General features: G+C 38.3%; 1 protein-coding gene across 1 annotated transcript in view; it reads right to left on the bottom strand.

Annotated features, from left to right (window-relative positions):
* LOC139725521 (LHFPL tetraspan subfamily member 6 protein-like) overlaps nucleotides 1–13,595 on the bottom strand; it is a 46,533-nt gene that overhangs the window by 12,490 nt on the left and 20,448 nt on the right. Inside the window, exon 3 of the mRNA XM_071636605.1 lies at nucleotides 2,096–2,194. Coding sequence (XP_071492706.1) covers nucleotides 2,096–2,194 — 99 coding nt within the window. The remainder of the gene's footprint in view (nucleotides 1–2,095; nucleotides 2,195–13,595) is intronic.

The raw sequence follows: 13,595 nt of genomic DNA, 5'->3' as shown, positions 1-13,595 counted from the left end.
TCCATCTAATCTTCTATCTCTCTCTTTTTTCCATCTATATCTATCTTTCTACCTATCCCTACATCCTGCTCTCCTTTTTATACTCTAAACATTTCATCTGCTTATCAACTATGTTTGGCCTATTCCACTGGAACACTGACTGCATATGCTGTTTGCACACAGTTTGTAAAATGTTTAAACCCATATACATGTTTGACTGAGATAGCTCAATTTTGCCATTAGACAGCTAATCAAACAAGCATGCTTCTTTCAGCAACCTTCTTTTATCTGCCATCATTCTTTTCTAAAGTAAAATCCATCTCATTTATTTTTTTCTGAAGAGAAAAAGTACACTCGCTTTATGTAACTGCCTGTTCCAATTTGCACACCATCATTCCATGCTCACAGAAATGCAATTACTGGTGAAGTGCAATGAAGTTGTGATAGAGGGTGAGCGGAATGGACAACTAATTGAATATAAGAAACGGGGAGGGCTCCAGAAGATAAATACAAGTACCTGGTATGGCAGGAGGTTGTGTCAGCAGTAGGTGAGGAGGAGAGCAAGATGCAGGAGGACAGGAAGATGTGGGAGAGAGGGGGAATGGGAAGAGGGAATGGGAGGAGGAAATAACATCAGTATTAAGGTAGATACAACAAAGGAGGATGAAGATGGGGGGGGGAGGTGGAAACAAAATCAGTACTAAGGTGAATACAACATAGACTCATTGGGGGGGGGGGAGAAGGGAAAGGGGTGGGAGGAAGAATTAGAGAGAGAGGGGGTGGGAGGAGGAAATAACATCAATTAGGTGAATACAACCTAGAATGATTGGGGGGGGGGGTTGGGAAGGAAGGGAGAGGGAATGGGAAGAGGCAACAACCTAACAGGTGAATACAACATGGTATGATAGAGGGGGAGGAGGGGGAGAGAGGGTGGGAGGTGGAAAACATCATTAACATTAATACAACATAGAATGATGAGGGGGAGGGGAGGAAGAAACAACATTAAAGGGAAATACAACATAATATGATGGAGGGGGAGGGGAGAGGGGGTGGGAGGTAGAAACAACATCAGTAAGGTTAATACATTATTTGATGGAGGGGGAGGGGAAACAACAGCAGTTAGGTGAATACAACATAGAATGATGGTGAAGAAGGAGATGGGGAGAGAGGGGAATGGAGGGAGAGAGGGAGCAAAAGTAAGAAACAACATCAGTAAGGTGAATACAACTTAGAAAAAGAGGGGAGAGACATAGGGGAGGGGGAGGGGGAGGGGAAGAGAGGGAGGAAAGAAGTAAGGAAGAATGTCGCAGAACAAGACACTGGTGGTGACACATGAAATAGAACACTGAAGTGGTCGGGAGAATCGAGGGCATTGACACTGCATCCCTGAGACTGACATACTGAGGACATACAGTATATTCTAACCGCCTGCCAGAAAATAAAGATGAACACAAACGACCAAAAGAGATAATAGATATAGACCGGAAAAGACTAAAGAGATAATAGATATAGACTGGAAAAGACCAAAGAGATAATAAATATAGACTGGAAAAGACTATCAACTCCACAGTAAAACGATACCCAGAAACAAAAGAAAGACAGATGTCATGGTAGTGATGCCCACACATGACTGCATATCAAAAATTTGATTGCAAAATGAGCTAAGTCCATTTTTGTCAATTTGAGATAGTTGGGGTTAAACCTGCTAAAAAAACACAAAAACTAATAAGAAAATATGGAATATTTTAATCGTAACTTCAAGAGTGTTCCTTGTTATGCAACAAGTGAGGTATCACTGCAAAGGCTTTAAGTTGTTCCATCTGATAATGAACTTACTTTGAAATGTTTGAAAATTGCATTTACCCCATTTTGTGGTCACACTTTTCATATCATGCAGACTCTGACAGCATGTCAATTTCTACAAGAGCAAAATGAATTCTTGCAAAATTACTCGAGAGAATTGACTCTGAGCAGAGACCGAACAAAAACATATTTGCATTAGCAGTCACATGTACACTTTGCATTCCCTGTTGATATTGATTGGGTAAATATTCTATTGAATCAATTTGTCCGTGTCAGTTTTGCCCCCGACTGGTTCTTTTCACGAGTCACTTACCTAGGTAAAATGCATCCGACGTTCCACCGCAGGCCTCCTTAACTTGAATGTGGTTCCAGCCGTTGGGGTATAAGACACAGCCCACACCAATTAGAAGAGCTGGCAGGGGAGATAAAATGTAAATAATATCATTCCGGCAAAAATTAATCAACGTACTCACAGGAGATACATAGCGAGTACAAAAGTTCACCGTATTTTTAGTTCAAAAGAAAAAGGGATTTCATTTGAACTGATGTGTATTAACGATGTCAGGTTCATTAGCCGCGCCATGAACTGATGAGTAGATTATGTATTCAACTTTGATTTGTGGCGCAATCTGAAGACAACTGCTTTACTCAAGGGATAAATAAAGCTGATATGTAAAGTGCAATTACACTGCCATGACTCACAAAAGGGCAAAAATCATTGCATCTTTAAATGAAGAAGGTGTACCAACATATGACCTGCTAAGAAAAAACATATCTATTTACAACAGCCAGACACAAACTGTACCTACTACCAAGTGCAAATTATCATATCCTCAGCTGAGAACCAGAAGGGCTTTACTGCAATTTTTGGGAGTATTGAGTTATCGGTATAAATGTTCTAGAGCTCAATCTTCTCTTCAATACAGTGTCAATTTTGAATTATTTTCATTTTCAGTAAAATGTTAAAAAACTAAAATCTCAAGGCGGTATTTTACCATATATTTGACACAATGCTTATAAATCTACCCACTTTTGATCAAATAAACTTTTTGTTTCGTGATAATTGATTGGTTCGTTTTTATTTACGCTCAGATCTTAGAATGCAATAGCCCCCTTCTGGTTCTCAATTGACAATATCCAGTTTAGCCAATCACGCATTCGCTCTAGTGCTCTGACCTACCAAGTGGCCAGAAAGTGAGCCAGAAAATCACACATAGGTAATCCCTCTCCTGACCCCCCCCCCCCCCAACTCCCCCTCAAAAAAAAAAAAAAGTTTTAAAAAACATATTTTATATTCAATTCCCCTGACAGAAGCCTCAAGGGAATATTGTCCATTAACCTCCCTTTCTGTAGTTTTGAAGGCCAAGCATAATCTTGGGACCATTATTGGTGCCCAGGCATGCACCCCTATTAGCCCCTATCTGCCATCATTTGAACTCTCTTGAACAAATATTTGCTCTATAATCTTTGAAGGTGGTGAGAATGAAGAGGTAGCAAGGGAAGGTAAACACACTTGAAAGTTTGATACACAACACACATATGCAAACACACACACACACACCTACACACACACGCACACACAGGAAACACTGTTCAATAAATGATTTTTGTTCTTTTATCTTTTTTGTCTTGTCTTTGTCTTTTCTGTCTTTGCTTTCATAGAAACTGGTGAAACCTCCTTCTAATGTTCCAATTACACAAGTTATCATACTTTTAGCATGGTCTAACGGTTAATAAGAACAAAATTACAGAAATTTGCTGGATTTCTTATATACCAGTGAGTATAAACATGGACATTAATTTCTGGAATAAACAGAAAAATGCAATGATATGTACCTTTTTTAACGATTTGCCAAAATTTGTGGCTGTTATTTGAATCTTGCCTAAACTGTATCTTCATATGATCCATCATACCACATGTAGCGGGTGAGAAATATGCTGGCTCATACGAGGATTGACTACTTTATTGCCAATCTGCAACCCTACCAGAAGCGGCTAGTGACTAATTAGAGGCATTTCTGTTCCATTTATGCTTAAAGTACATTGATTTTTCACCCCTTTCCTTGACTGATGTCCTGCATCATTTGCACTAGGGAGAATAGAGGAACACCAATAAAGTTTATGGCCATCCTAAAATTTGAACAGTAAAAATCAAAGTGTCGTCATTAAGAAATATCCGCTGGGCATCTTTGATGAAAAGCCTATCAGTCGGCTTTTTCTTTTTGTTCTGCGCGAAAAAGACCACAAGTACGACCAATGTGAAGAATACAGGCTTGTTTGCCCCCCGCGTGGCTGACGACGAAAAATCTTTGGCATTTTTCCCCAACTTCCTGTCTGATGAGTGCTGCTGTGTTTAGAGACTGATTACTAGAAGTACCACAGTGCTGCTGGGTTGGAAAATCCTGGGTCATGTGAAGTTTAGCTCTACCCAGGGGTAATGGGCCCAGTCTATATTTGTGGGAGGGGGGAGGGGTGGGGAGGTACAGTTTGGCTGAAAAGCAGCAGGGTTCTATGCATTTGACCAATATGGAGCCTGCTTGCTTCCCAGATAACAGAAACAATGTGAGATTGCCATAATGCTTTAAGTGCTTCCATCTCATGAAGATATGAAACTTGCACAAATGAAGTCAAATGGAGTCAGTTCATGATACATACCATTTTATGACAATGCTCTAGATAACTGAGCAATGCGGTAATGTTAAATTGCAGTGATTTAATAGCTATTATGTCACAGGTAAAACAGTAGCCCTCATCACAGAATTACCTACTTTACACAGTACGAGTTTGTCCAATGTGGTAATGGCAATATTTTGAAGTTTATTGTGGGTCATTTTTAAGCGATTCTTTAAAGTATTACTGAAATGAAGCAGTTCTCGATACCATAGTAACTCTTGAGCAGCTTAAGGGATAGATTCTTTAAAACATACAGAAACAGCATAAATAAATATCATATTCTTGTCGTCAGAAGCAAAGGTTGCTATTTTTCACAAAGTCCTCCTGGTTCTCTGCTATGTCACGATACCAACCAATTATCTTGTTCTCTTCACCAAGAAAACTGACTTTTCTTGTAATACCTTATGAACAAAGTGGATAAATAGAAAGTATTTAACAAAAACATATTGCAAGATGAATTTTTTTTCTACATTTATTTGAAGACTCAAAACTTAACCTAGACATCTACACTGACGATTATTTTTAGTTGTCACACATTTTTTCTTGGAATTGTTTCAACACATTCTGTACCAGAGACTTTGGACAGTGTGTACAATGCTTTGGCAGGTTCTAGGCCAATTGGCACTCAAGAGTTAATGATCTTTCCGTGATGCCATAGCTCCATTCTCTCCATCAACACCAACTTCTTTCTTCATACAAATCCCAACCTTTCTAGGAACCATAAACTTCATGAGTCTTCCAGACAGTGATTTTTTTTTTCTCTGTCTCAAAGGTATTACTCATCACAGCTAATGCTGCATTAGAATAGAGGCAGTATTCAGCAGAGGGCCAGGCTACACAATCATGGTATTAGCCATGTCTTCATCCAAAGTGAGCACATTTTGACAGGAAAGGTGTTTACTGTGAATTAAAATGAAAGATCAAAACATATCCATCAGATCAAGTACACATAAGAACATATTTGTTTTCTTTGCTTTTACATTGTAGGTGGTTGGTTTGGTAAAATCAATCAATACTTTTATCTCCAGAAATAAATTCAGCAGCAGGTGAGATAAGAGGTGATTCCTTAGAAGCCTTGAAAAATTCCACATCTCCTTCTCCTTATCTCTGAGAAGGGGTCATTCCATTGGATGTATTACGCTGCTCATAAGTCCAGTTCTTGTAGAGGAGTAAGTTAAGATATGTACATCTCTTGGCCTAATTTCTGAGCCAGGATGGTTGACAAATGTCAGGTTAGCTTTGCCGGAGGTAAGACTGGCTGGTAACAGAATGCTACATTCTCTGCTCGGTGTTCTAAAATAGAATCAGACGTATATGTACGGCCAGAAAACAAGATAGAAGGATCTCAAATAGGAAAGACGCATGGCAGTAGAGTACTCCCCCAATTCCATACAAAAGGTGAAGTCGCATGACGAAAGCAAACACATTTATCTCACGTCCTTGAGAGTTACATGTCTTCCCTGATTCCAGGTGATTAATTGGGTCAGAGCAAACAGCGCAAGCCTGAGGGGGCTCACTCCAGTGACTCCGCCTGTCACATTTCCGTTGATTTCCTTGGTGCCTTCCACCGAAGGCTCCAAGAGTGCTCTCACGGCTCCAATTAGCAATGGCACAGGTAAATTTGCACGGAATGCTTCACAATTGCTTGCCAAACAAAGGCCCGCATTATTTCCCAATGCCATTAGTTCAATGGTCTGTTTTCGCAGATGTGCGGCAACGTAAGCTGACGCGACGGACGGCAAACACAAGTCAATGTATCCAATATGGACCCCTTCGAAGTGGGTTCATGACCTCTACTGACATTTCCAGTCAATGCTACTTTTTCCCTATGATTTTTTAAAATCCCTATCACCTCTGCCAAGCACTTGGACATCTGACTCCTGTAAAGCCAATGGGTGAATTTAAATTTTGTTTTTAAAGTATAAATCATTACTGTAATTGATTTAGATTTGGAGGTCTCTTAATTATTCTGCAGAGTTTTTACCAAAGAATAAAAAGGAAGGTGAAAAGTTTTATAACGATTAAGAAAGTCTTTGAATAACTGAGCTCCATGTGGCAATGAATCTCAATATTAAACACAATAGCATGATGACACAATATAACAGTCTGTTACTCAGTCTTACAGAAAAATGAATCCCATTTGTACAAATATTTTACTTCATTTCTTCAGTCAATGCAAATCATGCCATAGATAGAAAATCTAATCTAGAGCAAGTTGTGGAATTGAGGTGCATGTACGGTTTATGAGGTTGAAGCCAAAAAGTGAACCTCTCTGCCGTTCCAAATATACACACTCTTTGATTTAGAATAATGACAGAATCAATTGCCCGTCTCGTACTGTGGCGCGGAAAGTCAATGACCGCTGATGCAGTGTTCCCATGGCGACCCCTCCAGTACTTTCAGTAACTACATTTGGTGAACAAGTGACAGCTCGTCTTATGTGCATTAGGCCATTGAAGAAATCTGATGACAAAATTCTTATATACATTGCAGATTAGGGGAAAAGTGGTCCAGAATGCATTGCTTATACAACAATCAAGAACTTTTAAACTGTCATAAATGCTTCTGGTTACTTTCACAATGTTATTAAGTATTAAAGCACACTTGATATTCAAATTCTGTGTGCAAATTCTTCATTTTCTGAAATATAATGCAGCCATTCATAATTTACCATGATTCCACAGGGCTGCTATATTTCACTCAATTCTTTTCATTGCTATGACTCAAAACAGAATATCCACAAAGACATCTATGCCTCTTCTGCAAAAAAATGGCCAGAGTGAAAGTGGAATGTCTCATGATAGAGAAACAAGCAGAGAGCTGCAGAACCTTGCCCCGAGAAATGAATTCCCTGGCATTCTATCTGAGAAAAGATTCCACGGGATGTAGAGATGCAAAACAAAACCCTTGTGCAAAACATGAGACCAGATGTTGAGTCATAAGTGTAACGTCCTGCAAATCTTGGCTGAATAAAACCCTATTCAAGGCACCCCCTACAAGCTTTGCGATGTACTAACATGGAGATATTGCAACATGTTTCTATATGGACAGTGTTCATCTATCTTTCATCAGCATCACAAAAAGGTCCTCATTTGCAAAGAATTGTGAGTATTTCGCAGAAATGAATCAGGCCAATCACATCTTGATGCAATGACTCAGCCCACACAACCATTTGCATCGCTAAAAGTTTAAAGTTGATACCAAAATTTACATATATATAAATAATTCATCTTGTATCAAATTGCATTTCTTTCAAACTCTACTTCTGAGTAGCATTCATGAAGGCAATTTGATCATGTTAAATTTAATGCACATAATATCAGTTACTCCTACAGTTGTACATCTGCAGCAAGGGGATGAATAGGATCACAAATTCAGACTGCTTCCTTTAACCCTCTGGAGGTAAAAAGAGGTTATAAAATTTGTAAGAGGAAACAACGGTAAATTTATGTAAATTGGATCGGATGAAGTCACCCCTTTTCCTCTCATTCAATGGAAACCACCTCTCGGTGAATACACCAATTGATGGAGCTACGGTAAAAAGCGCTTTCAACTTGGTAATCATGTGTACTTATTCATTACTGCCAATTGTGGTCAGATTAGGCACGCCACTTGCTAGTCTCTGTTCAAGCCACTTGAACTTGACAATAAATACGTTCAAACAGTCTTGGATATAGTTTCATTATACTGTGATTCTACAGCCACACTTTATGTGAACGAAATGAAGGACTACCAGGTACAGTCTTGATACATTCTGAATAGCTTTCATAAATACAGTTCTTATAAATGTATTGTGGGGGGGGGGGGGGGGGGGGGGACTACTACGTACATACAATGTACTTTTTTCTCTACTGCCTGTGCAGTTCACAAGACATTCCCATACATGTAGCACTCCTTCTCCTTGCCTTTAATATATTTCCTTGTCTTACTGTGCAAAACTTTTGATTCATGTGTGTATTTACATATGAAATAGCAAACGGTTTTAAAATCAACTGTGATTGACTACTATCAAATGAAATACATCTTCACAGATACAATTTACATACGGTCCATCGGGGAGGATCACAATGACTAGAGAGTTGTGTGTTCACACACAAGAATTATTGGTTTTTCCATCATGTTGCAAAAACAAACTTTTTGGAATGGGACTTGAGATTTGCAAGATTCTAAAAAGAGGTAATTGTTATCAACCATACTGTCTAGTCCTCTGTTCTGCAGATGTCAGTAAAATAGCAACATTTCCAGCAGAGTGCTACCTGATGTTTTGTGAGTTAAACAAGGAAAAGTAAAAATTACGCGGTGCATAATATATGTCCCCGCCGGAAGTAGCATTTAGTAGCAAAATGTACAAAATAGGTAAAAACTCAAGGTCAAAGGTCAAAGAAGTCAAAGGTCAAAATTCTGTGTATAAGTTTTGAAGCCCTCACCTAGTGCCATCACATAAAGCAAACAGAATCGAAATCAGGTTAGAAATGGCGAAGGAGTAGCATTTTGTAGCCAATGTACAATATACACAATTTTGTAGGTCAAAAATCAAGGTCAAAGGTCAAAGAAGTCAAAGGTCAAAATTCTGTGTAGAAGTTTTGAAGCCCTCACCTAGTGCCATCACATAAAGCAAACGGAATCGAAATCGGGTTAGAAATGGCGAAGGAGTAGCATTTTGTAATATGTGCAATACAGGTCAAAAATTAAGGTCAAAGGTCAAAGAAGTCAAAGGTCAAAATTCTGTGTAGAAATTTTGAAGCCCTCACCTAGTGCCATCACATAAAGCAAACGGAATCGAAATCGGGTTAGAAATGGCGAAGGAGTAGCATTTTGTAGCCAATGTACAATATAGGTCAAAAATCAAGGTCAAAGTTCAAAGAAGTCAAAGGTCAAAATTCTGTGTACAAGTTTTGAAGCCCTCAACTAGTGCCATCGCATAAAGCAAACGGAATCGAAATCGGGTTAGAAATGGCGAAGGAGTAGCATTTTGTAGCAAAATGTACAATACAGGTCAAAAAATCAAGGTCAAAGGTCAAAGAAGTCAAAGGTCAAAATTCTGTGTAGAAGTTTTGAAGCCCTCAAGTAGTGCCATCACATAAAGCAAATAGAATCGAAATCAGGTTAGAAATGGCAAAGGAGTAGCATTTTGTAACAAAATGTACAATATAGGTCAAAGGTCAAGGTCAAAGGTCACAACTGAAATTCTGTGTAGAAGTTTCAAAGCTCCCATGTAGTGCTGTCATATAAAGCAAACAGAATCAAAATTGGCTCATAAATGACAGAGAAATAGCAAAATGAAGATTTTGATCACACACGGACGGACACATGGACACACAGACACACACACGTACGGAGCCCGTTTCATAGTCCCCTGCTCGAACTCGTTCGGCGGAGACAATAACATTAATACATGAAATTTAAAAAAAAAAAAACGTGCACATGTTTCTGACAAATTGCCATTACAGGTTCAGCAAACTCTAGAATGCCCTTTAAATATAACAGAGATATCAAAAATATGCCATGAGAAGCACTCCCTACAGCTATGTTTATTGGTCCATATTGACAAATGTTATCTGTTTGGAAGAAGTTTGGATGGATTTGATAGGATGCAAGAGGTACACTCATTATCAAGGGACTACAGTGCATTTTACAACCAAATAAGTCTGTTAACATCCCCCTCTAGGAAGGATCCTGAATCTAACAAATGTCATCTTTAAATTGACATAACTAACCCTTCAAATTTTAGCATGGATATCAGATTTTTGTCATCTTTAAAAATATGTAAGAATTTGTTCTTGTTCATGTCCATGCATCCATATGACATGGGATTCTAGTCTAGCCATGGTATGCCATCTCTCTGGTCCTGATAATTAAATCCACTATCTGGGGTCAGAGCCACAAATTTAACTTCTTGACAGGATGTAGGTTAATTATGCAAAACGACAGAAAAAAGGACACAAAAAAAGTTTCGCTTGCAGGCATAGATGCAAAAATCTTGCAATATACATGCAACTGTAACCCCAATTTGAATTTAAATCTGCCTCTTGCTACATGGCATAGAGAAGAGTTCGCACTTATTAACACAACACGTCACATGATCAAGTTTGTGAAGTCAACATGAAATGAACAGAGAACAGTGATATTTGAACACTAAATTAAAAACAAATAGTTCAACTAGACTTGTATGTTCTCTCAACCATCAAGTACATTTGATATACTAGTATTTTACAATTAAAATGTATCATGTCTTAATTTTTCAAGGGATGACAGTGTTACGCGTGTACTTTATCATAGTTTGCTGCATATAGGTGGATACAGAATAACAAGCACACAGATTTAAGAATAAGACTTTAAATTCTGACATCTCATTTCACTGTGTGCCTAAACATATAAAATCTAGAATCAAAGAATATATTTATGGAGGAGAGATAGACAAGGATATCAGAAAGGATATTTTATTTGGATGCAATGACGTAAGCTTGCAGCTCTTAAAAAGGATATTTCATGTGGAATTCAACGTAATTAAATTATGTTTCATTTTGTCATCAATGATACATGTATCCTAGAAAATAAAAGGTAAAAAAACCCCCCTAAAACATGGCACAGTGCATTGCATTTCATGGTGTTATGCCAAAAGAAACATCAATAAGAAATAAAAAATGAATGTTAAAACATCATAACTGAAGCAGACATATATGACTTTATATATTTCCATCAAAATGTAATATCCATAAAAAAATCAGACCAATTTATTGCAGCATGAGCAACCACATTACCAGGTACACAACACATCTTAACATTTATTGGTAATTTCTTGTCCACCTATCTGCCATAACCACAGTAATGAGCACTCACTGGCATTTACCTAACCACCAAAAAACTGGCTGTAACATGGCAGATATCTCTGAATGCAACCCCTGTTCAGTTCAGTTTAGATGTATTCCTATGATCCCATTTCCATCCATTCCCAAACTTGGGCAGGCACTACTTTTAAACCATAAGTGAGTGGTTCCACAGTCTATAACACAATGCCTACATCTTGCAAAAGATATATAAACTGGCCGTTGCAGCGAAAGGGCCAGCAGAGCTGCTGCAGTCTACTCTCGCCGCGGCTCAAAATGCGAAGCCGCAAATTAGATTTGACGGCTTATTCCGATCGGAGTGCCTCCGATCTACCCCACCAAATTATCCGATCAGACAAACAACCGTAACAGGCACAGCAAATAGTGTGAACCAAAGGAAAGGGTAGAGTTTACCCTCCCCCAAATCCACTTTTCAGCAGGAAACATTGATGGTATGGCCATCTCGCACAAATTAGTGTAACCTTGGTAATATCATGCCTGTGGATGGCATTTGGCAAAGGGCATGGTTTCACAGAAAATTGCAAGACAAAGTGTGTTGTTCAACTTCGCTTTTCTCAAAGAAGCAACTGAGTGATGACATGACCAAAACAAGCATACTACAGATGAGAGATTGACCTTGAACCACTCTTTGTATCAAGAACAAACAGATTATTTAAAAATTGTTTGCTTTATCAGTAAAACATTTAATGCAAACTATTCACAAACACCTAAAATCTGTGTTGAAACTTTTTTTTTCCAGCACGGAGTTTAGTATGGAATAATTGTACTTAGATAGATGCTACTATTATTAAAGTCAAGTTTGATGAATATTGTTAACCTTTTTGGGATTAACTGATTTTGTGATAACACGGATTTCCCATTGACACCTGTCCAAGTATACTCAGGACTGGTCTTCAGTGGGTTAAAAGAGGTGTTTATACTACCCATCTTTTTATTTTGGGCCAAAGTGTGTCACCACAAGCTCTTGATATTAATATTTAGCACTTCTCCAGACTAGTAACCAGGGAGTCTTCACAAAATATGGACCTATACATCACCATGGTTCCATAAAGCATATGAGACAAGAATAAATAAAATTCAGCTTTTACAGCTCTTGCCAACTTGCATACTATGTATATATTCACAGGACATACTGAGGAAGATTATTCCCACACTCTACTGCATCCTCAAGAGACAATGGAGGTTGAATTTCTTGGTCATAGTAGTGTTAATATTTCACTATGTGATATGTAAATTTTGGGGTTCTCCCCCTCCTCCTCCCCCATCCCTCCAGTCCTTTGAAATTACAGAATCACTTCCGTTTAAAAAGGACAAAAAAAAAACTGTTGTTCCTCGAAAGATTAATTTAAGATAATGCCAATTGGAACAAGGCACAGTCGTTTCGCTTCTTCTCTGCAAACAATCAAACTATGAAGTAAGCGAATTCTCGTTAAGTGACCTCAGAGAAACGTTCCTGTGTTGAAGGTCGCAAAGAATCAATAATCCCTTTTCAACAAAGCCGATCGATGAATGCACCCCCTAATAAAGGCCACAAGTCTGTGATTAAGTTCAGTTTTGTTTAATCAAGATTAATGAACATTGCCTCGAAATGTGGTCTGGCTGAAAGCCAAAGAACTGGAAACTTCCAAAGTCAGTGATGTTAGGGCATACATGTACGTGATTATTTTCTTCTTGGATATATAATAATGTGGCCTTTCTATGTTTCAAACACACAAAAAAAGATCTCAACTCATCACTTCGTCTATAATTTTAGGCTGTCTTTTGCAAAACAATATCATACCTTAATAATATGTATGTGGTACCGTTAAATGCAAAACAAAATTGATGCGTTCAAACAAATATTGACCCGTTGAAGACGGACTGATTTTGCTATAACACGCATTTCCAATAGACACCTGCCTGAGTATTCTCAGAACTCGTCTTCAATGGGTCGATATAACATTAAACTTGGGGTGGAGTTAATTCATGAGTGTGGCAAATACACTTTGCAAATACAGCATTGTTCTCCAAACAGGGAGAGGCACAATGAGTAAGCTTCTGTTCATTATATATCTCATTGGACAGATCTGTTTTAAAAAGGCACTGATGAAATGTGCATCCAAATTGAAAAAATCTGATCTGCATGGTCCTACATGCTTCCAAAATCTCTGACATTGTGTAATCACAAGACTGTGAAACAAATAAAAGTTTAAAAGCTGGAAATCTGAGATTGAGCTGATTTCCCATAGATGATAGATGGAACATTTATAGTGACAGTTGCTCATATAGGTCATAAAAGCACCAGTATAGTTC

Source organism: Diadema antillarum, unplaced genomic scaffold (assembly GCF_040938485.1).
Source record: "Diadema antillarum isolate AM-2024a unplaced genomic scaffold, OU_Dant_1.0 seq00000049_RagTag, whole genome shotgun sequence".
Lineage (NCBI taxonomy): Eukaryota > Metazoa > Echinodermata > Echinoidea > Diadematoida > Diadematidae > Diadema > Diadema antillarum.
This window is presented reverse-complemented; position numbering and strand designations above follow the sequence as displayed.